Raw genomic sequence first — 21,122 nt, 5'->3', positions numbered from 1 at the left:
CTCCTCTTCTTCCCCCTCCCACAGAGGCCAGAGTTCACACTTCGAGACTCTTGCACAACAGCCAATCAACAGCCCCCCCCCTGCGCAGCTTCCACCAACCCTTGGCCAATAGGAAGCCCCGAAGCCACTCGCCCCGAAGCCAATCAGGAGCAGCGACGGGCTATGCACTGTTGATTTGGCAGGACGGGCAATCAACGGGTGGCTTCGTATCCGGTCGCCCGCCCCGCCCATTCCCCGCCTCCGCCCTTGCCCCGTTGCCCTGGAACCCGTTGTAAATATCCCGAGACGGACAGCGGCCCCTTTAAGCGCAGCGCAGGCCGGGCCCGCCAACGGGCTGGGGCTGGGGGGGTCGGCTTGGGAGGGGATGCGGCGCGGAGCTGGCGGCACTAGGTACCGGGCGGGGGCTGGGCAGAGCCTCGTAGTGACCCGGCTTCATTGCAAGGGGCGGGGGTGGGATCGGGGAGGTGGGTCGGCGAATGGGGTGTGGGGGATGGGAAGGACTGGGAGTGGGGTGGAGGGAGTTAGGACGGGATGGGGCGTGAGGGGAAAAGGGAGGGGAGCGGGTGCGGGGAGGAGGTTTGAGGAGAGGGGCCTGGGAGTGGGGAGGAGGGGTAAGGGGGCTTGAGGGGAGGAGGAAGGGGGCTGGGAGTGAGGGAGGGGCTTGGGGGTCAGGGCTGCTGATTGTCCATCAGCACCATCACTACCTGGGATAACAGCCACTTCCTTGTGTTTCACGTCTGTCTGTCCCTTGCTGTGCCCAGAACTCTTCAGGCCTAGGTCGGCATTTACTGGGCATCAGCTATTTCCAGAGGGTCTCCTCACTAGTTTTTGTGTCTGGCATTAGTCTTGCAGAGTGTTACTGTGAAAACAAAAGCCTGTGATCCTCAACTCTGGGTCCACATTTTAAGAATTCTGTCATCAGTGTTGGTCCAAATATTACCTCTTTATCACTTTTTATAATGTGGAACGACATAATGCTTAAACCCATTTCATTGTTTTGGGTGGTGGGGAAGGGTGTTTTTGTGTGCAATACCCAAAAAGGCTATTGAGCAATTCCCAGAGCGATAGCTATTCCTGTTGACGTAATTGACAAGGGGGATACACAAACATGTGTGACATGAGACTGTGGGAATCCTGAATTATCTTGCCCTTTCTGGGAGGTTTTCTATGTGAAATCTAAAAGCTGAACCACTAAAATATTCTCAGTTTCTTTTTTTTTTTTAACTGTTGTAGAAAAATGCATTATGAATGATGGCCCCTGATTGCTAAAATGAACGCCAAGAGCTCACGTTCTGAACATGAGGATAAAAAAGATTTGGAAAGGAGCCCACAGTTTTACCTATAACTACTACTAAGTTCTTCCCTGTCAAAATGAACATTCTTTGAGAAAAATCTGAACAACTGTGATTTGAAAAATGGGAGAAAGAACAAGGAGCTTGGATTCTGACCATGACAGAACATCCGATGGTGATAAAAATAGCAACTCCTACTATTCAGATGAAGATAATGCATCTCATGCCTCTGACCAATCACTTTCACTAAGCTCTCAGTCTACAAGCCATGGGAAAAAAGATCACAAAACACAGACATTGAGCAGCCTTGTGCATTACCAAGGTAAGTAGATCACAAAACGTGGCACCCCGAAACAGTCTACAAGTGTCAGCAGTATTTTAAACTTTGAGGGAAGAAAATATAAATTATTTTATGTTTAAGTGGTCTGTAACTTTTATTTTGATAACTCAAATTAACCTTTGTCTATAAAATTCTGCTAAACTTAATTTTAGAATTATTTATTTTTTCTGACATGAAATAAAAAGACAAGTGAATTCTGTCCTGGTCCCATCCTCTAATTGCAATAGAACTTCAGATCTGGTTATGTTCCCAAGGTTGTCATTGGATTTCTTGAAGCAAACCCTTGTTATACAGTGTATATATAATACTTAAATCCAGGGAAGAATATTTATAATTTCTTGGACAAAATGTCCCAAAGATCTTTGTTACGGATATATGTTTTACTAGACTTTCCATTGTAGTTATATGCAGTGTGTTCTTTCTCAAAAGAAATATTTATATTTCCATCCTTGGAGCTTCAAAAATAAAGTGTTTTAACTGATTATTCTCCAAAGTTAAAATTCATTCCACTCCCATCTCCCTTACCAACACACCCCGACCCCAATTTCCTGGTAAACTGCTTTGCTGACTGGGATTGTGGAGGTAATGGAACTTAACTCCCCACCCAGCAAGAAGTGAGAAGAAGATAACTCTGCAGCTCCTAAGGTGGATAATGACTGAACAGCCTCTATGCTGAGTTTTGGCTGCTTATACTGAGCTATTGCACACAACTTCCAGTTTAAGTTACACTATATCCTGTCTTTCTAAAAGATAGACTCTATCTCAGCCAGAAGTTATGAGTCTCACAGTTTCTCTGACCCTTCTGGTCTGCTCAAGGAGTGCCCTCAAGTCTCAGGACTCTAGCCTTCACGTCTCTCTTGGCAGAGACGTGCATCCCTCTCCCTTCTGACTGGGGTTTTAGGCTGCAGCCCCCTGTACTTCACTGTGATTATTCCAGCAGGCCTGATTGGAATCCAGCACCTGTGCTTTGCTTTCTCTCAAAAGGGCTATGGACAGTGTATGCAAGTGGTTGCAAGTAATGAAACAACTCTTCCAAAGCAAAGTACTTTTATTTAAGGACAAAAGCAATGCAGAGAGAAAACAAAAAATGAAAGGTCTAAACACATACTTAAGCCTGCCTCAGTCATGTGCAGACCCTTGTAGGTTCCAGTCTCTCCAACCTTTCAGCAAGGTTTGCACAAAAGTTCATGTCTGTTGACTGGATCAAAATGAGGGTCTCCAATCCATTCACTCTTAGTCTTTATACCCTACACTGTCTTTTGTTTTCTCAATTCTCCCTAGCTGTGGAAGTACTTTCAAGTTGTTTACTTGTCCCAGGATTTTTAGTTCCTTTTGCAGATAATTTTTTATAAGGGTGATACAATAGTATCACAAAGATACAGATAACATTCATAAAGTCAATATAATAGTCCCCAAATATACTGCATATGGTACAATATCTGCACAATATCTTGCTCTCTGCAAGAATCACTCGGTGAAATTCTGTGGCCTTCATTGTGCACGAGGTCCAACTAGATCATAATGAGGCCTCAAATCAATGAACTGCCCATGGATCATGGCCTCAAACCCTCTTTCTTTGTTGGCCTATTTGCACTGACATGGTGCTCAATTCAGCTCTGCTAAGGAGTGTCAAGTTCCCCTGCCTGTTTGTATGTTAGCTTCACATGTAGGTCTCTGGGAAACAAAATTGCCATGGTTTTGTTGCAGTATGTTGTGGAGGAAAGAGGATAGTTGTTGAGGTTTTGTGGCAAAAACTGAATGTATCTGTTGACATAAACGAGTACATGTCAAATGTCTTTCAGAAATGGCAGGATCACCACATCAACCTTTCGTTCCCAGATTCATACAGATGGTCAAAAGTGCAAAACCATATGTGAGACTTTGGAGTGCTTGATAAGGATTGGAAAATAAAATCTATATTGGTAGATTTATCTGAACCCATTAAATAGGTGGAAGCAAGGGGTTTGCCCTGTGGTATAATTATTACCTAACCCTTTCATAGCTGAATGAATGTGCCAGATGCTCTCTAGATGAAAGGAAAACTGAGTATTGTATATGATCAAGCTGTGGAAAACTGAGTATCAGAAATATTGGATGAGTGTGTGTGTGAAATGCTTAGGAGAAAACTAAGAAAAGATTGAAAAGTTGCTGTTTTGCCACTGAATGCTGTCTGTAGAATAGAGGAGATACAGTAAGTGCCAAAAGGAAAATAGAGGAGATAGTGCTTGCTCCCTCTTAGCTAATACCTGATTTGTGTACTGTAGTGTGTTTCTGCTGTACACCAGTTTCATGATTCAGAAGCTGCAATGGCAGGCATAGGATGGCATCCAATATGTTGCTTCTAAAGGCTATTCTGCATTAGTTCAGTAATAACTGCATATGTTCAGTTCTCTAAATGACAGTTTTTCAATGGGTTATTTGCCTTCTGCCTTATGATTTGAGCTATGTAAAAAGACCAAAGCTAAGCTTATATGTGTGTGTGTGTGTATAAATACAATTAGTATATTTTTATATATTAAAATTATATATACCTACACTAATCCCAAATCACTTTAAAAAATTATCCTTATGTTGTATATATGAAACACACATACAAATAATATTTTAAATTAATTGGGATTAATATCTATTAATGAGGATGCTCCTTGGAAAATAACGTGTGACAGAACTAAAATTTATCAGAGAAGAACAAATTTTCATAGGGTTTAGAACTTTGTTTCTAACTGCAATGGACCCATTGTTGTCATAGTCTTTATAGCAAGTACAGTAGCAGGTTTCCAGAAATACTGTATATGTACTTTTGAATGTATCTAATAAAATTGCAGCATGCTTGCTACAAAGCTAGCTGAAGCTCTGATGTGTACAGAGATACAGTATTTCTATTTAAAACACTTATAATGAAATCTGAAATTAGTGAACAAAAATATAACTACTACAGATGATTACTTTATAATTTCACTCTGATGGTTGCAAGCAGCATAATTGGTTTCAAAGTCAGAGTAAGAAGAAAATCAAAGTATATATCAGCTTTGTAGTGTATCGTAAACATAAATCTCTATCTTGTAGCTATGAAAATGAGAATAAACATTTTTGTGTTTGATTTTTCTAAAGAAAACCACCATGATATAGGTATTGTAAAAAAATCTTTCAGGAGAAAAGGGCTTTATTTCAAGGAAGATGCCTGCTTATAAGAAAAAAATAGCAATGGGCCTTGCCTAGTTCCTTACAGTAAAATCTGCCTTTTTTTTTTTAAGCCACTAAAAAACCAGTTTCCAAATATGCACCAGCCAAAAGAGGGAGAAGGTGGGGTTTTCGCTCCCAGAGCCTCAATAGCGATTCTCCTACAAAAGATATAGATCTTGTTACAAAAAGGGTTCTTTCTGCCAGGCTGCTAAAAATCAATGAGCTTCGGAATGAACTAACTGAACTCCACATCAAACTAGATGAGCTGCAGAAAGAAAACAGGGCACTGAAGAGGCTTCAGTACAGGCAGGAGAAAGCCTTGAATAAGTTTGAAGATACAGAAAATGAAATCTCTCAGCTCCTCGCGCGACATAACAATGAGATTAGAATATTAAGGGAGCGCTTACGAAAATCTCAAGAGAGAGAACGCACAACTGAGAGAAGACTGAAAGATTCAGAGGATGAACTGTACAGGACAAAAAATTCTTTGCAAAAATTGAAAAAGCTTTCTGAAGATAAGCACTTAGCTGAACGAGATGAACTGGCAAAGAAGCTAGCCTCAGCAGAGAACAGACTGGATGAGAGTGAGAAAAGAATTAAGGTGAGATAACTTTCCTGACTTCCCCCACCCACATTTTTTTTAATTTAACAATTTAATTTAACAAATCAAGTAAGAATGCTTCTTTCCAGTATGAGTGTCCTACGTTAATTTGTATTATCCATTTTTACAGCAGTAGGGTGAATGGAAAATGGTTTCTATTGCAAATAAGTAACACCATGTAAATTGTTTGTACATGACTGCACAATCATTTTACAATGTGTGCAGTATACTGTGTGTATGTGCTTATTAATAATGTTGGTTACTGGTATGTTTTATCTTATGTGCTTATATTATAGAGTTGGCATTTTTAAACTAGATGCTAATCAATTTAGCAATAACTTCCAGATAGGCATGCAGCTAATTTAATTTTTCATAATCTAGTTTATGCTGCTTGACTAGGTAGCGTGTATAAGAGGAGGCTCCTCAGGGATTTTAGAGGATATTATGCTGAAGTTCTACAAAATACATTATATTTTTTAAAACAAATTCTCTTAAAAACTAATATAACTCTGCATCCATGCAATGTTTGGTTATTCTGTATAGGCTGGCTGCTGAGTCAGCCTCAAAGAATTATCATAATTTTATTCAAAGTTATCTCATGTTATAGATATATGTACAGTAGGTATTTATTTTGGGAATTTTGTGCATAATGTTTCCATTCTAGTCAGCAAAACTATATATCCATGGGAAAGAAAAAAAGCCCTTTTAAGTCAAAACTATTTTTATATTGGTCCTGTAACATTATAAGAGTAACTTAACTGTCAAGCAGTTATGTGTGGTGTTTGTCTGGTATTTATACTCATATTTGACTATGTTAAGATGGAGTTAAGATTGAGTCCCTACGTAGGAAATTTAAGGTAAAAAAAATTACAGAGATGGTTTAATTATTTAAAAAAAAATTCCAAACATTATAAACCTAGGAAATTCAAGACTTAGGTTAAATTTAAGTGAAATCCAAATATGTCAAGGTATGGAAATGTAGAGTTAGGAAACCCAAATAACATTAGTTCTGTACTGTAATGTTACCATACTGTAACCAGATATTTTCCAGTTCTGGGCAACACATTTCAGGAAAGATGTGGACAAATTGTAGGAAGTCCAGAGATAAAAGATCAATAAAAATGATTAAACTTGACCTCTGATGGAAGATTGAAAAAACTGGGTTTGTTTAGTCTGGAGAGGAGAAGACTGAGGGGGGACATGATAACAGTTTTCAAGTACAGAAAAGGTTTTTACAAGGAGAAGGGAGAAAAATAGTTCTCATTAACCTCTGAGAATAGGACAAGAAGCAACAGGCTTAAATTGCAGCAAGGGAGGTTTAGGTTGGACATTAGGAAAAACCTGTCAGGATAGTTAGGCAATTCATTCCAGTGCGTAGGGAGGTTGTGGAATCTCCATCACTGGAGGTTTTTAAGAGCAGGTTAGACAAACACCTGTCAGGGATAGTCTACTAATACTTAGTCCTGCCTTGAGTGCAAGGGACTGGACAAGATGACCTCTTGAGGTCTCTTCCAGTCCTATGATTCTATGGTTTAAGGCATTTTAGCACTTGTGATCCCAGGTGAGATAAAAGTGATTTTTTTCTTTAAAGGCACTCTGGATATTTTTCTGCTTCCTCACAGTGTCATTATATGCTGCTCACGTTAAACAGCTATCACAAGGATAGGATCCCCCAAAATTAAACCTCCACAAAAAATGGTTAAAGGAAGGTTGAGAAATCATTGTGAGGATGTCTTCTCCTCCTTATTCTTATCCCAGTTTTTCATGGGGATTTTTTTTTATTTCTAATATGCCAGTTTGAGAGCCCTATTTTGGGTCACATGGCCTCTGTGTCCAATAGCATACAGAATCCAGGAGGTATTGTGAATGCCCAGTGCCTCCTCAGAGTTATCTCCCTGTATGTGGGTGAGGTGAGGTTGGGCACCAACCAAACCTGGTGAGGCTGTCCCCCCGATTAACTTAGAATCATAGAATCATAGAATATCAGGGTTGGAAGGGACCCCAGAAGGTCATCTAGTCCAACCCCCTGCTCGAAGCAGGACCAATTCCCAGTTAAATCATCCCAGCCAGGGCTTTGTCAAGCCTGACCTTAAAAACCTCTAAGGAAGGAGATTCTACCACCTCCCTAGGTAACGCATTCCAGTGTTTCACCACCCTCTTAGTGAAAAAGTTTTTCCTAATATCCAATCTAAACCTCCCCCATTGCAACTTGAGACCATTACTCCTCGTTCTGTCATCTGCTACCATTGAGAACAGTCTAGAGCCATCCTCTTTGGAACCCCCTTTCAGGTAGTTTAAAGCAGCTATCAAATCCCCCCTCATTCTTCTCTTCTGCAGACTAAACAATCCCAGCTCCCTCAGCCTCTCTTCATAAGTCATGTGCTCTAGACCCCTAATCATTTTTGTTGCCCTTCGCTGGACTCTCTCCAATTTATCCACATCCTTCTTGTAGTGTGGGGCCCAAAACTGGACACAGTACTCCAGATGAGGCCTCACCAATGTCGAATAGAGGGGAACGATCACATCCCTCGATCTGCTCGCTATGCCCCTACTTATACATCCCAAAATGCCATTGGCCTTCTTGGCAACAAGGGCACACTGTTGACTCATATCCAGCTTCTCGTCCACTGTCACCCCTAGGTCCTTTTCCGCAGAACTGCTGCCTAGCCATTCGGTCCCTAGTCTGTAGCGGTGCATTGGATTCTTCCATCCTAAGTGCAGGACCCTGCACTTATCCTTATTGAACCTCATCAGATTTCTTTTGGCCCAATCCTCCAATTTGTCTAGGTCCTTCTGTATCCTATCCCTCCCCTCCAGCGTATCTACCACTCCTCCCAGTTTAGTATCATCCGCAAATTTGCTGAGAGTGCAATCCACACCATCCTCCAGATCATTTATGAAGATATTGAACAAAACCGGCCCCAGGACCGACCCCTGGGGCACTCCACTTGACACCGGCTGCCAACTAGACATGGAGCCATTGATCACTACCCGTTGAGCCCGACAATCTAGCCAGCTTTCTACCCACCTTATAGTGCATTCATCTAGCCCATACTTCCTTAACTTGCTGACAAGAATACTGTGGGAGACCGTGTCAAAAGCTTTGCTAAAGTCAAGAAACAATACATCCACTGCTTTCCCTTCATCCACAGAACCAGTAATCTCATCATAAAAGGCGATTAGATTAGTCAGGCATGACCTTCCCTTGGTGAATCCATGCTGACTGTTCCTGATCACTTTCCTCTCATGTAAGTGCTTCAGGATTGATTCTTTGAGGACCTGCTCCATGATTTTTCCAGGGACTGAGGTGAGGCTGACTGGCCTGTAGTTCCCAGGATCCTCCTTCTTCCCTTTTTTAAAGATTGGCACTACATTAGCCTTTTTCCAGTCATCCGGGACTTCCCCCGTTCGCCACGAGTTTTCAAAGATAATGGCCAAGGGCTCTGCAATCACAGCCGCCAATTCCTTCAGCACTCTCGGATGTAACTCGTCCGGCCCCATGGACTTGTGCACGTCCAGCTTTTCTAAATAGTCCCTAACCACCTCTATCTCCACAGAGGGCTGGCCATCTCTTCCCCATTCTGTGATGCCCAGCGCAGCAGTCTGGGAGCTGACCTTGTTAGTGAAAACAGAGGCAAAAAAAGCATTGAGTACATTAGCTTTTTCCACATCCTCTGTCACTAGGTTGCCTCCCTCATTCAGTAAGGGGCCCACACTTTCCTTGGCTTTCTTCTTGTTGCCAACATACCTGAAGAAACCCTTCTTGTTACTCTTGACATCTCTTGCTAGCTGCAGCTCCAGGTGCGATTTGGCCCTCCTGATATCTTTCCTACATGCCCGAGCAATATTTTAACTTCTGGATTTGATCAAGTTGCTGTGGACACAAAGCCAAATGGCCTCTGTACCATACTAGAGGCAGAGTCAGGTTGACCCTCAAATAGTATTTTTATATATTTTGTTTGTTTATTTTTAAAAATTGCTGTTTTTTCAAACATTCTATTATCATATGAACTGCAGGATTTGGCAAAAAACCTTGAGCTGAATAACAGCAGTTTCCATCGACAGTTGCAATCTGAGAAAAAAAAGGTACATGAGGCCCAAGAAGAAAATAAAGCTCTCCAAGAAGAGCTTCAACAACTAAATCAAAAGCTAAAGGTAAAAATCATGTACTGTAATATTAAACTCCAGCCACTTTAAGGCATTTTTAGCTGTGGGAGTACTTTATTATTGAAATATTGCAAGTTTACTTAAATCATTGTTGCAAAATTAACTTCATTTTTCTGCATATGGGTTCACTCTCTGTTTTTAAATTTAATCTTCTAAGTTCTGATTCTGGAATACCTGTATGAAAGGGAATGTGTTAATGTCAGTCATTATTTATTATTTGCATTAGGTAGGAAAAGGATAGATTGAGTAATTGCACATGCATACTGGCAATTGGCATGCATTTTTACTTTATCTGCACATGCAATTACTTGCTCGTTTTAGGCATACAGGTTCTAAAATTAGGCTACAAGAACCATTGTTTTAAAAATCATAATGCACAGTATTATTTAGTACTAACTTCCTGAAAGAGAAGCTGTCAGTTCAGATTTGGACCAAAATATAGATTGTGTAAAAAGGTTTCACGAAACCTACGGTTGATAGAAATGTTTCCATGACTTTTAGTTCCACTGGAAGAAGTTGTTTTTAAACAGCTAAACACCTTGGGGGATATAAAAATGAAACTGATTTAAGTAATGTGAACTGCCCAATCTGAGAGAAATTAAAAGTAACTGGCATGTGCTGTGAAAAGTAAATAGGGTTTTTAAAACTTTAATTTTCAGTAATCAAAGTGCTAACAGTAAAGTTAAATAAACTTGCTAGTTTCAAATAAATGGGTCTTAAGTTGACAGTGTTCCTTTAAAGAAGACTACAATAAGTTGAAAAATACATTCATGATCAGAAGAATCCCAGCACTATTTATTAACGAACATTCAGTATTCCTGATTAGGCAACATTCATTTCTATGTTCTTTTTAGTAAGAGCCATGTGAGAGGAATATATCCCGGTATTGTATATGGCTCAAGGCAAAAAAATGGCATTTTTCTCACAACAGGATCAATTTTAATCTCTGCATTGCTCCAAATATATTCTTTATGGCTCCAATTCCGCAAGATATTTAAGCACTGAAGTCAAAGGGACTACTCATATACTTACTTACATAAGGATGTACTAACTGCCTTGTGGAAATAGGGCCTATATCCCCAAGGCTGACCATCATAAAAATTATGGTACTTGCATTTTCCATGTTCTCAGCTGTGTTCTCTTTCTGAACAATACACCCAGGGCCAATTCTGACAATGCTGCCAAAGCTGTAATATAGCGGATCTTGCTTATCAGAGTTACTGCCCAGTCCACTAGCTGGTAGTAATGCTAATGTGATTTTTTTTTTATACCTAGTATAATACAGAAAATTAACATGGTACACACATGCATCTGTAATTTAGATTTCTAAAATTTTAAGCACCTTTGTGTGAAAATTTTGGCCTTCAGTTTTATCTTAGTTCAAAGATACAATACTAAATGTTAGAGACTATTTTGGCAATCAGCTGATTTTTGAGAGGGGAGGAAACCATGTACTAGAAATGTGATTTAAAGAATTAAGAATTTGAACGTTCTCTTTAAACATTGTGCTGAATAATCAAGGACCTTATTCAATGAAGAATGAACAAAATATATATAATTTTCCTTTAAACTACACAGTTGCTTAGCCTTGCCACAATTTATTTCAATGGCCGTTAAATATAAGTTGATGTAACTTTATTAATTTAACTTTGCTGTCTCTACCTCATTCATTATCAGGAAAAAGAGAGAGAACTTGATGCAAAAAATATATATGCTAACCGTATGTTGAAGCCATCGCCTAAAAAAGACACAGATGTTACACAAAGGAAAAAAGGTAATTTAAAAAGAGGATATAAACAGAAAAGCTACCACCAAATAGACTCTATTGTTTTTCAGTGTTCAAGCCATTAAGTGTTTTGTTTCATTTTGACCCTTCCAGGTCCTGTCCCAGGCTGTGGAATTCTTCACTCTCTGTAAAACACAGCAGTCAAAACAAAAATTACAATGCATGTCATTAGTTATTTGACTGTCCCCTAATAATAGTACAATGAAGCCACCATACCCCCTACAAAACCACTAGGGCTGTCCGCTCTCAATTCAGCAATGTACATTATCCCAGATGTTCATGGGAGGAAAAAAGGGCTTTGTTTAGAAATAGTTTGCTATTAAATCACATCTAGTAATCAAGCAGGTAGCTTGATTATTAGACCCACTGGAAATATGCACCATTGTCATTCCACATAACTGTGTGGATTTAGGGGTTTCTCTGAATTTTTGCTTACTTCAGTTAATAGAGCAGAATTTAAGTATGCATTGAAAAAAGAAGTACAGTCCATCTGACTGAAGATAATTTTTCAAATGCAAACCAGTGTACTGATATCTTCCTGAACCTGCAGGCAGACTGAAACCTTGTTTTACTTGTGTATATATAGGGCCAGATCCACTTACACTGAATTAGTAAGATTACTCACCGGGAGTAAGGCAAACAGTGTTTTCTGTAGCATTTTAAGCAGGTTTTGATGTCAATACTTTAAACCATTTAATGGGTGATCCCTTTAATGGAAATATCCTGTTATTATGCATCATCCGGTGTACTTAGGTTAATTTGAAAGGCCATTCCACAGAGACATGGTTGCAAGTCTCAAAAATGCAAGCAATAGACTATCCTATAATATTAAAGTTGATCTTTTTGTTTCTCTAGAAGGAGCATCTGCCAGGAAAGGGAAATAGACAAAATCTAGACCATTGGCAGATTGTGGGGAAAAGGTATCCAAGGGGGATTTTTTTAAAGACCCATTCAGTAGATTTAAATAACATATTATTTGGGGATTCTTAGAAATACCTTCAGAATTTTCCAAACACTTCCCCAGAATCTCGGGAAAGCTCCTTAGAATTTGGCAGTATTTCCCACAGGTTCCCATTGGCCCTAATTATGAGGTACTTTGACTTTAAGATACTTTCAGAAACATGTAACACTTTGTTTTGTGTGGATTTATTTTTTGTCCTTTCAAATAATTGTTTTTGCTCCAAAATTTCATCAAAATGGACATAGAATTTTCTTTTCTTTTTTTCTTAAATAGAGATCAGCCAACTAAAAAAAAAAAAAAAAACCAACCTGCTGATCTTCACTAGATCAGGATGCTTTTATGTATTGTTCTAAGTTATAGGAATACTGTTAGCTCCTAGGTATAAATTCATGAGATGCAAAGATGACAATTTTTTTATTGTCATCTTATTATTTATTAATATTCCCAAATAAAAAAAATTGGGTTCTTTTTTATTTGGGAATATTTTGAATTACAAAAAAATTAAAGGTTTCAGAGTAGCAGCCGTGTTAGTCTGTATTCGCAAAAAGAAAAGGAGTACTTGTGGCACCTTCTCTAAGGTGCCACAAGTGCTCCTTTTCTTTTTGAAAAAAATTAAAATGTGACTTGCTTTGTTTTTGTATATATTCATTACAGCCACTAGCCAGAATACTAAAAAAGGAATCCAGACTACAAAAGGAGTACAGACTAGTGGGTACTTCTCACCAATACAATTTCCTCCACCACCGGAGTTTGTTTCTGTTTATGTAACAGATCAGAAAGAAGAGGAGATACTTCTCAGAATGGTGAGTTATTTTATAGTTCCAAATAATCCAGCTAAGAAGCTACATTTCCTAAGGTCTAATTTATATTTTAGGAAAGACATCCTCATATCTTAGGAAAATGATTAGGCGCTCAGACCAAATTACAGTTTTACATGACCCTGTTTGAATCCTGTTGACTATCATTAACTTGCTCTGCTTCTTTTAATTACCTTTTATCATTTCACTGTAATCCCCACTGACCTGACATTTTGGTTTTTCTCCTTTTCTATGGTTTACTTTTTACTTCCAACCTTTTTCCACAATCATAGATTTTAGTGCTTTGTCCCATTGCACTAGTGTCCAAATCCTACTCCCATATGTAAAGCATGAAATATATTTCTGTTATCTTTATCCCAATGTTTTTTGCTGTTAACATCTTCATTATAAAATAGTATCTCACTGATTTTTAATACTTTTGAGCCATAAGGCCAAAATTTAAAGTGAAGTGTAAGGTGATGTTAGTTCACCTCCGTAGATCTACTTGCACTCACTGTACAAATGTTTAAAGGGTATGAGAATTGTAACTTATGCACTGAGGAGCTGCAAGAAGGTCTACGTTTAGTAAGGTAGAGACTACCAAGTCTGCTGTAAATTCCATAGCTGTAGGATCATGGAATACATCGGACTTTGCTTAAAAGTGAAATATCCACAAGGATCTCCTGTTTCTTTCCCTCCCCGCATTTGTAATATTTTCTTTCTAATTGTGGGAAAACTAAGCTTAAAGAAAAGTGTAACTTTTAGCTTAGGAAGCATTGAGATTCATGGTCATTCTGATCTCTGCCAGAAGGAAATTCCATATTTGGAAAGCCTTGTTTCCTCATTCACAGGTTTTTATCCTTGTAGTTGACCATTCTGTTAGTTCAGAAGAAAGTAATGATTTAGGAAGTCATGATGTCAGAGAGAGAAGTGGTTCCCTAAAGTTGCTTGGATCAATTTCAAGGAGGAGTTTTGATTACCAGGATTGAAATCTTGAATATGTCTCTCTGTACAGCTGGGAATCAATTCAGCAGGTAGAGCATTAGGGTGGTGCTCTTGGTAGGCCTGTGTTGCTGTTTTCTGTAGCAGCTGAAGCTTTTTCAGGGTTGGCAGTTTGATTCCTAGGTCTTCAGTTCTAAAATCTTCTCCGTTATCTATAAACTTGGGTGCATGAGTCCTTTAAAATGTAGTAGATTTGGATGATCTGCCTTGGCCAGGGGTCGGCAACCTTTGGCACACGGCCCATCAGGATAATCCGTTAGCAGTCTGTGAGACATTTTGTTTACGTTGACCGTCCGTAGGCACAGCCCCTGCAGCTCCCAGTGGCCGTGGTTTGCCATTCCCGGCCAATGGACCAGGACTTCATTGTGCAAGGTGCTATACAAACACAGAACAAATAAATTTTAGTATGAAGCATGACAGGATGCAGTTTTTATTAAAGACGCCATACAAAATCAAGTTGATGGTTTGCAAGTACTTAAGACCATGTTAGGTCTGATAACTGTTTTAGGGCCATTTCCCCAGCTGAGGTAAACTGGAGTGGCTTCATTGAAGTCTTTAATATCATTCCGATTTGGAAGACTTTATGTTTAACAATAAACAAAAAAAGCTCTTGCAGAAATTTTCTATCACACTTTCTTTTATCAATTTACGTCAGGAACAGGAAATTCAGAAAAAAGAATGGAAAGAACAAGCAGAGCATCTAAGGCAAGAACGGAACAGGGAGATGGAGGAGAAATTGAAACATGACCAAGAACTGCAGGCTTTAGAGGAGAAAGCCCAGAAACTATGTGACGGTAAGAAAACTGTGGCTACTGCCAAGCTGGAAAATCTAGACAAAACAAAATACCAATCAAATGAGGCTTATAACGCTTCTCTTGAAAACAACAAATTGATTCTGGAAAGGGAAAACCACTAAAAAAGATAAATGATTTAATGTGAACAAGGTCAAAACAGAAAATTTTAAGGGATACAAAGTAACCTCCTTCCTGTGCCCTGCTGTTGCTGCCCCAAGACAAGCCAAATACCAACTGTGGAGAACCACAGCTGAAAAAAATATCCATGAAAAAAAAGTCAGTGGACAGTTTGCACTGACTGAGAATCTGCCCCCTGGTGTCTTGGGGTAAAATAGTCCTAATATTAACACTCTCATCCATCGTACTATAAAAATAAGATTTTTTTTCCCAGCATTCCTCACTGAAATTCAGCTGCCTACTTCTTCATAGTGGAGATGCTATGCCATATATAGATGAAAAATATCAAATGTTGCAGTTTGTTTTCATAAGCTTGGTATAAAGTACAGTACAAGTACAAATTGTTGTCAGTGCTGTCACCATCAAGGTCCATGTCCCAACGCTTCAGAGAGGATTCCTGATCGGGAGGATCCATTCTGTACATGTGTGTCAGGTTGTTCTTGTTCAAATCTGAACCTACCTTAAAACTTTATATTCAGACAGGAAAATTCTTTTTTGGATCGGTAAATATTCAGAAAACCGCCTTTGTGTGTGCATGCAACTTTGTGTGTACAATCATTTGGCCACAAACTCTTGAATCCATCGTGCATGCAATTCATATGTGGAAGGACCTGGTTTTCGCCCCCTTACACCTCATGTAGCCATTTGTACCTGTGAAAAGTGGTGTGCCCTGTTTTTGCAAATAATCTTTTATATTCACTTGATGGTGCACAGAAAGCTTGTGCAGAGGTATTTTCAACACACACTATGGCCTGCAGACACACAAGTGAGGAAGAGGTAATATTTTAAATTGCTCCCTACCGTAGAAAAACAAACCATTGAAAAGTATTACTCATTTTGTATTTTGTTGTCCCGTTGACTTTGCAGTAGCAGTTCACAAAATAAGTATATTCCAAAGTTGTCTTGAAGTCAGTGATGTTGACAGAGAACTATAAAGCACTCTGTCAGTCAGAGTTCTTAAAATCAATGATGTTATATTCATCTCTGTTCAAACACAGGGCAAGGATTAAATCAGTAGAATATGAAACTACTAAAAGAGATGAATAATGCAACTACACTACAAAAGGGTAGTGTTGTTTTAAGTTAGGATAGAAGATTTAGCCTGTGTTTAATTGTAAATATGTTTATGAAAAATAACTTCTTTAAAAAACAAACCAGTGCTAGTTGCAAGAATTTTAAAAGTTCTGTTTTATATATGATTTTAAAAAAATAAAAATTGCTTTAAATATTAGAAAATGTCAAATAACTTTTAAAAAAATTCCATGCAGAGTGGAAAAAAGAAGAATTTGACAGAAGGAAAAAAGAAAATAACTTTTTATGGGCTAAAGAAGAAGAAGCAAGAATTGAGTCAGAAATATATGAAACTGAAAATGAGACACCCAACACTGAAAAACTAGAAGAAGACCGACAAAAAAAAGAGTTGCTGCTGGCTAAAATGTATAAAATTGACAGAGAAACTCAAAACACTATTAGTATGAAACTTGCTTCGCAAGCACACCTCATAGATACAGCATCAAAATCTGACTCCCTAGAGAAAAATGAGAAAACTTACCAGTTCTTAGAGACCACAGAGAAATTGTTTAATGGATTTCCAGTATATGACAGCCATGATGTTACTTCAAAAGCAGAAGGACAGAAGCGGCAAAATTTTAGAACTACAGATTCAAGTAATGATTTGACATTTGGTAGTTACGTACCTTCCTTTGGGAAAGGATCCGGGAGGCCAAGCTGGCTTAATCAAAAAAGTATTGTCTTAGAAGAAAATACTAAAGAAAATACAGATTTCAATACTAAGAAAGAGAAAAAGTCTAATTTAATGGAGCAACTTTTTGGAAGTAGTGCCAACACCATCCTTCCATCTAAAAGCAGTGACTCAAGTCCTTTGGAAGCTGACTATGATTCTGGCAGTGCTCTTCCTCCGGGCAAAAGCAATAAAGTTAAAGATGAAGATGATTTTTTTTTCAGTGAAGGAAGAAATTTTAACTCAGATAGGCACCGTTTACAGCACACAACAAGCAGGCCAGCAGTTAAGGCTGTTAATTCTTTTGAAGATGAAATTGAAGAAGTAATCCTGTGATGACCACCTCTTATATAACTTGTGTGTGTAAATGCTATCCAAATATTTTAATACAGTATTTATTATATAAAAATTTGAAAAGTTTCAGATATTAAAAAGCCTTACGAAGGGATGATTTCAATCGATAAATATATGTATAGAGGAAATATATACTGCACATTCAGATAGACCAGTCTGGCCTACTCTAACCAGTCTGGTTCCTTGTGCAGTAGATTTTTTTTAACGTGTCTTTCCAAATACAGTCCATGAAGATAAAGAGTTGCGGTGATTATTTTTTACATACCACAGCCAATAATCTTGAGGGAATTTCCTGACAGATTCCCATATAATGTAACTGAGTTTGGGTATTTGCTCACTTCTTCATTCAGGAGGTGATACTATTTCTACCTTACTCATATTCCAGTCTACTCTCTGTATGTGCATTTGCCACTATCAAATCTGTGCAACTGCCAGGGAAAATTGGTGGTATTCCAAAAGGCCACTACTAATGCTCTTCCATGGATTTGGATGGGAGGGAAAGTAGTTGGGGAACACTTATACCTGCTTGTCTAGAGCCAAACATGACCTGCATCACTTTTCTCATTAGTCTCTGCCTGTGGCAGTAGAAAGGTCCCATGATACTTTCCACACTCTTGTCTCCTGCCAGGCTGTGCAGTGCCATTATTCCACTGGGCTGTTCAAACACTTCAAAATAGATTCAGTTCAGTTAATGCAGTGGTCCTATATATAGCTGCTGGGTTTTGTTTGCTTGTTTGCTTTCCCCAATTGGACTAAAAATAATAGAGATAATGAAGGGAAGCGGGATAATTCAGCCTACAGTTTGGAAGGCCATGAGTCATAGCCCCATCAACCTTTTTGTTGTAAGCTAGCTTTGCAGTGGCATATCTAAATACTGTTCTGGGGAAAACCTATGCCATAGCCATATTTCTCTTAATTGAAGTGGGTTTGGACTCCCCACTGAAAATAAAACATATGAACTGCTGAGAATTTAGATAATGAGTTAGGAGAAACTTAATAAATCCAGTATATTTTAAAATAATTTCCAGAAATATTGCAAAATCTGACTATCTCCAAGTCATACAAACATTTTTTTAAAATTGAGGTGAAAACAGTGTGCATTGTTAAATATGACCTACCCAAATATTTGTGTGAGATGGCAGAAAGTTATTGAAACCTCAGATTCTATAAATCCATGTTATCAGTTGACTGATTTCAGAATCTGAGAAGTTGCTCTGATATATTGGGACAAATGTGCTATAAATGAGATCCTGAATGCTTTAAATATAGAAGATTCTTATAATTTTAATTGTTGCTCGTTCTCCCTTTACAGAAACATGTTGCCTACTGCCTATTAGAGAACTGATGCTGCAGAAACCCATAGACGTTCTCAGTTAGTTAGCCCATTGCCTCTCCCTCTCTCCTTCCTAATTAAATCATTCCAGTTGGGTTTACAATGTGATTTAGCCCTGTTTTGTATGTACTAGTACAGTGTATACTTGTTTTATCTTCCAGGCCAGACCCCTGCTGTTGATCTAGTTTCCATGTAAAAAAGAATTAATAATTGGAAGGAAATAATTTCTTGAAAATTACAAATGTTCAAAACTGCTAATGGGGCACCTTGTGAGTTTGTATACTTGGCTTTGTGTTTTTTCTTAAGTTTTTTTCAACTCTAGTAATGGACTCCATAGTGTGATGCATAAAGCATAGTACTGTACTGTTCACACATAGCTTTATTTAATGTAAAATGCATAGAAATATAAGCACAGGAGTTGGCTAATGGTGCAGTGTGCTGTTACGTGAGAGCCTGCATTTGGGAGCAACCCTGGACTCCCACGTCAGCCCCTGACATAGGAAAATGCTGTGGAATATGGTGCTTTATCTGAAGGTAGCTAGTAGTGTGTTACCCTTGTTTTGGAGTACCTCCCTATTGACATCTGCTCTCTGTGATGCATTCAGAGTGCCTCCTTGTGATGTTAGGGGAAGGCACATTTAATTTCATCTTTATGAAAAGGAATATGTTGTGCAGGGAATGACAGGTGGTCACTTAGAATAAAGGAATAGGTGAAAATGTAAAAGGCACTCATGCTATAGTGAGTCACTGAAGACTCTACATAGAAAACAAGTATCTCAGGATCAGCAGCTTTTTCCACATCTTAACAGAATTTCTTGTCATTCAAGAAGTTGTTTGGTTCCAGATATATCAGGCTAGAATAGATCTCTAATTGTGTCTGACTTGTGCTCAGCATAGCTGATGAGAGAGGGAGGCAGAGGTGGCTTTAAGCCACCTTTATGCTTCTCTCATCCTCTTGGAAGCCAGGGACTAGTCTGGCTGCAGAGCTACTCTAAATTTAGCTAGTTTTGTAAGAGCCCCAAGGGACTGTTGCGTTGCCTGGAGATCACAGGAGCAGAGTGTGCTCTGCTCATCCTGTCTCCCTGAACCATGCTCCTGGTACGCCCCCTTTCCAAGGTGAGCCAGGAGGGTGTGTCGGAGAGTCAGCTATGCTGTCTCAGCACCAAGCCAGCATTCTTCATGCCAGTGAAACTTTGACCTGCCCATTTAGAATAACTTCACACCTCTTTTTCAATACTGCAGCAACAGAAAGTGCTGTAACATGGGCCAGAATCTGGCCTGTCATCTCCAGCTGTGCATACATAAGGCTGTTGATTTATAATCTTCAATTCCAGCTGCCATACATAATTTTGGAGAGAACAACATTTCTTCATGAATGTCTCCAACCAAACACTTACAAAAGGTCATGATAGATTATGAGCACATCTGCCAGTGTCTTGTGGCACACTCAGAGGGCTGAGGGAGAGGGCCAGGCTCAGATACCTGGACCCTCCTACCATGAAAAAGCAGCTTTTAACATTTTTAGTGCAAGAATAAATAATTAGTATGTGTTCATTTAATACAAAGCAAAGAGAATTTTATAATTGAGATGTTAAATTAACATGCCATAGAGATAATCATTTTTAATGTTTATAAAGAGATGATTTAGTACTGTTCGCATATGTATTAATTCCAGTTATATTTATTATGTAACATCAGTTGCTTTTGTAACTTCCGATTCATTTTCTGTATAAAAATTCCAATCATAACAATGTTGATTTTTAACAAAATGGTTTTTATTAAAGAATTTGAGTAAAGTTTTTGTATGGCGATCATCTTTAGCAAGCCAGTTTTCTTGACTTGTGATTTTCATGAATCCTTATGCTGATTTTCTTTGTAGCAAAATTACTGGTCATGCTTATTTACTGCATAATGTGTGTGTTTTTCAAATCTAAAGCACACACTTTACCGAATGAAACACAGAGCTAAGTAACATATACCTGAAAACAAACTAAAGGTCAAAACTTACATTGAAATTCAGGGAAAGATTCCCATTATTTCAGTGAGTTTTGGATCAGGACCTATATGAACAATTCTCTGTGTAGGGCAGCTTTTCTGAGAACAGAATCTGGTATTGAATTATGAAATCCCTATTTTTTTTTAATTTTCCATTCAGAAAGTAAAATACTCACAGAGGTAGACTATGCTTGATTTCCTTCTCACTAACCAACTACCTTAGGGCCCAGATCTGCTCCATTGACTTTAATGGTGCAGGATCAGAATGTCAGGAAAATTCTAACTGGCTGATAGAGGTAGTCAGTTTCTCTCCTGAATAACATTGTATTGTGGTGTGTGAATTGGAATCTTGTCAGGTCTTATGAGAGTTGGTTCTTCTCAGTAGTTGAATGGGAGTTACAAGAAATGGCATTAGAGAGTGAACAGAAGTATCTCTTACCTCTAGGTGAGTACTAACGGTATCTGCATGCTGTTAGAATGCACTGTGCTGCAGATGTTTGTTTACAACTAAGACCTAAAACAATGATGTAACTGCTGTGATCATTAAAGAGCATATGGAACTTTTTGCTAATCCTTGGTCAATTCTAAATCTGTAATTA

At 38.7% G+C, this 21,122-nt stretch overlaps 1 protein-coding gene across 2 annotated transcripts; it reads left to right on the top strand.

Moving 5' to 3' along the window:
- Positions 1 to 251: 251 nt before the first annotated feature.
- LCA5 (lebercilin LCA5) lies at positions 252 to 20,777 on the top strand. 2 transcript variants are annotated; one of them, XM_074948023.1, is made up of 8 exons: positions 252 to 390; positions 1,234 to 1,614; positions 4,887 to 5,416; positions 9,434 to 9,571; positions 11,261 to 11,357; positions 12,985 to 13,133; positions 14,785 to 14,923; positions 16,369 to 20,777. In XM_074948023.1, the coding sequence occupies exons 2-8, from the start codon at positions 1,416 to 1,418 to the stop codon at positions 17,175 to 17,177; spliced, it is 2,061 nt and encodes a 686-aa protein (XP_074804124.1). In that variant the 5' UTR covers positions 252 to 390; positions 1,234 to 1,415; the 3' UTR covers positions 17,178 to 20,777. The 2 variants fall into 2 exon arrangements, with proteins under 2 accessions (XP_074804124.1, XP_074804125.1); XM_074948024.1 differs by lacking the exon at positions 252 to 390 and having other exon boundaries at positions 1,228 to 1,614.
- Positions 20,778 to 21,122: the final 345 nt, after the last annotated feature.

Source organism: Natator depressus, chromosome 3 (genome assembly GCF_965152275.1).
Source record: "Natator depressus isolate rNatDep1 chromosome 3, rNatDep2.hap1, whole genome shotgun sequence".
Classification (NCBI taxonomy): domain Eukaryota; kingdom Metazoa; phylum Chordata; order Testudines; family Cheloniidae; genus Natator; species Natator depressus.
This window is presented reverse-complemented; position numbering and strand designations above follow the sequence as displayed.

Bases quoted from the DNA above. Each gene is read 5' to 3' on its own strand.
- LCA5 (XM_074948023.1), top strand. From the start codon at position 1,416: ATGGGAGAAAGAACAAGGAGCTTGGATTCTGACCATGACAGAACATCC. The intron at 9,572-11,260 runs GTAAAAATCATG...ATTCATTATCAG, and splicing joins AACTAAATCAAAAGCTAAAG to GAAAAAGAGAGAGAACTTGA. The intron at 11,358-12,984 runs GTAATTTAAAAA...TATTCATTACAG, and splicing joins TGTTACACAAAGGAAAAAAG to CCACTAGCCAGAATACTAAA.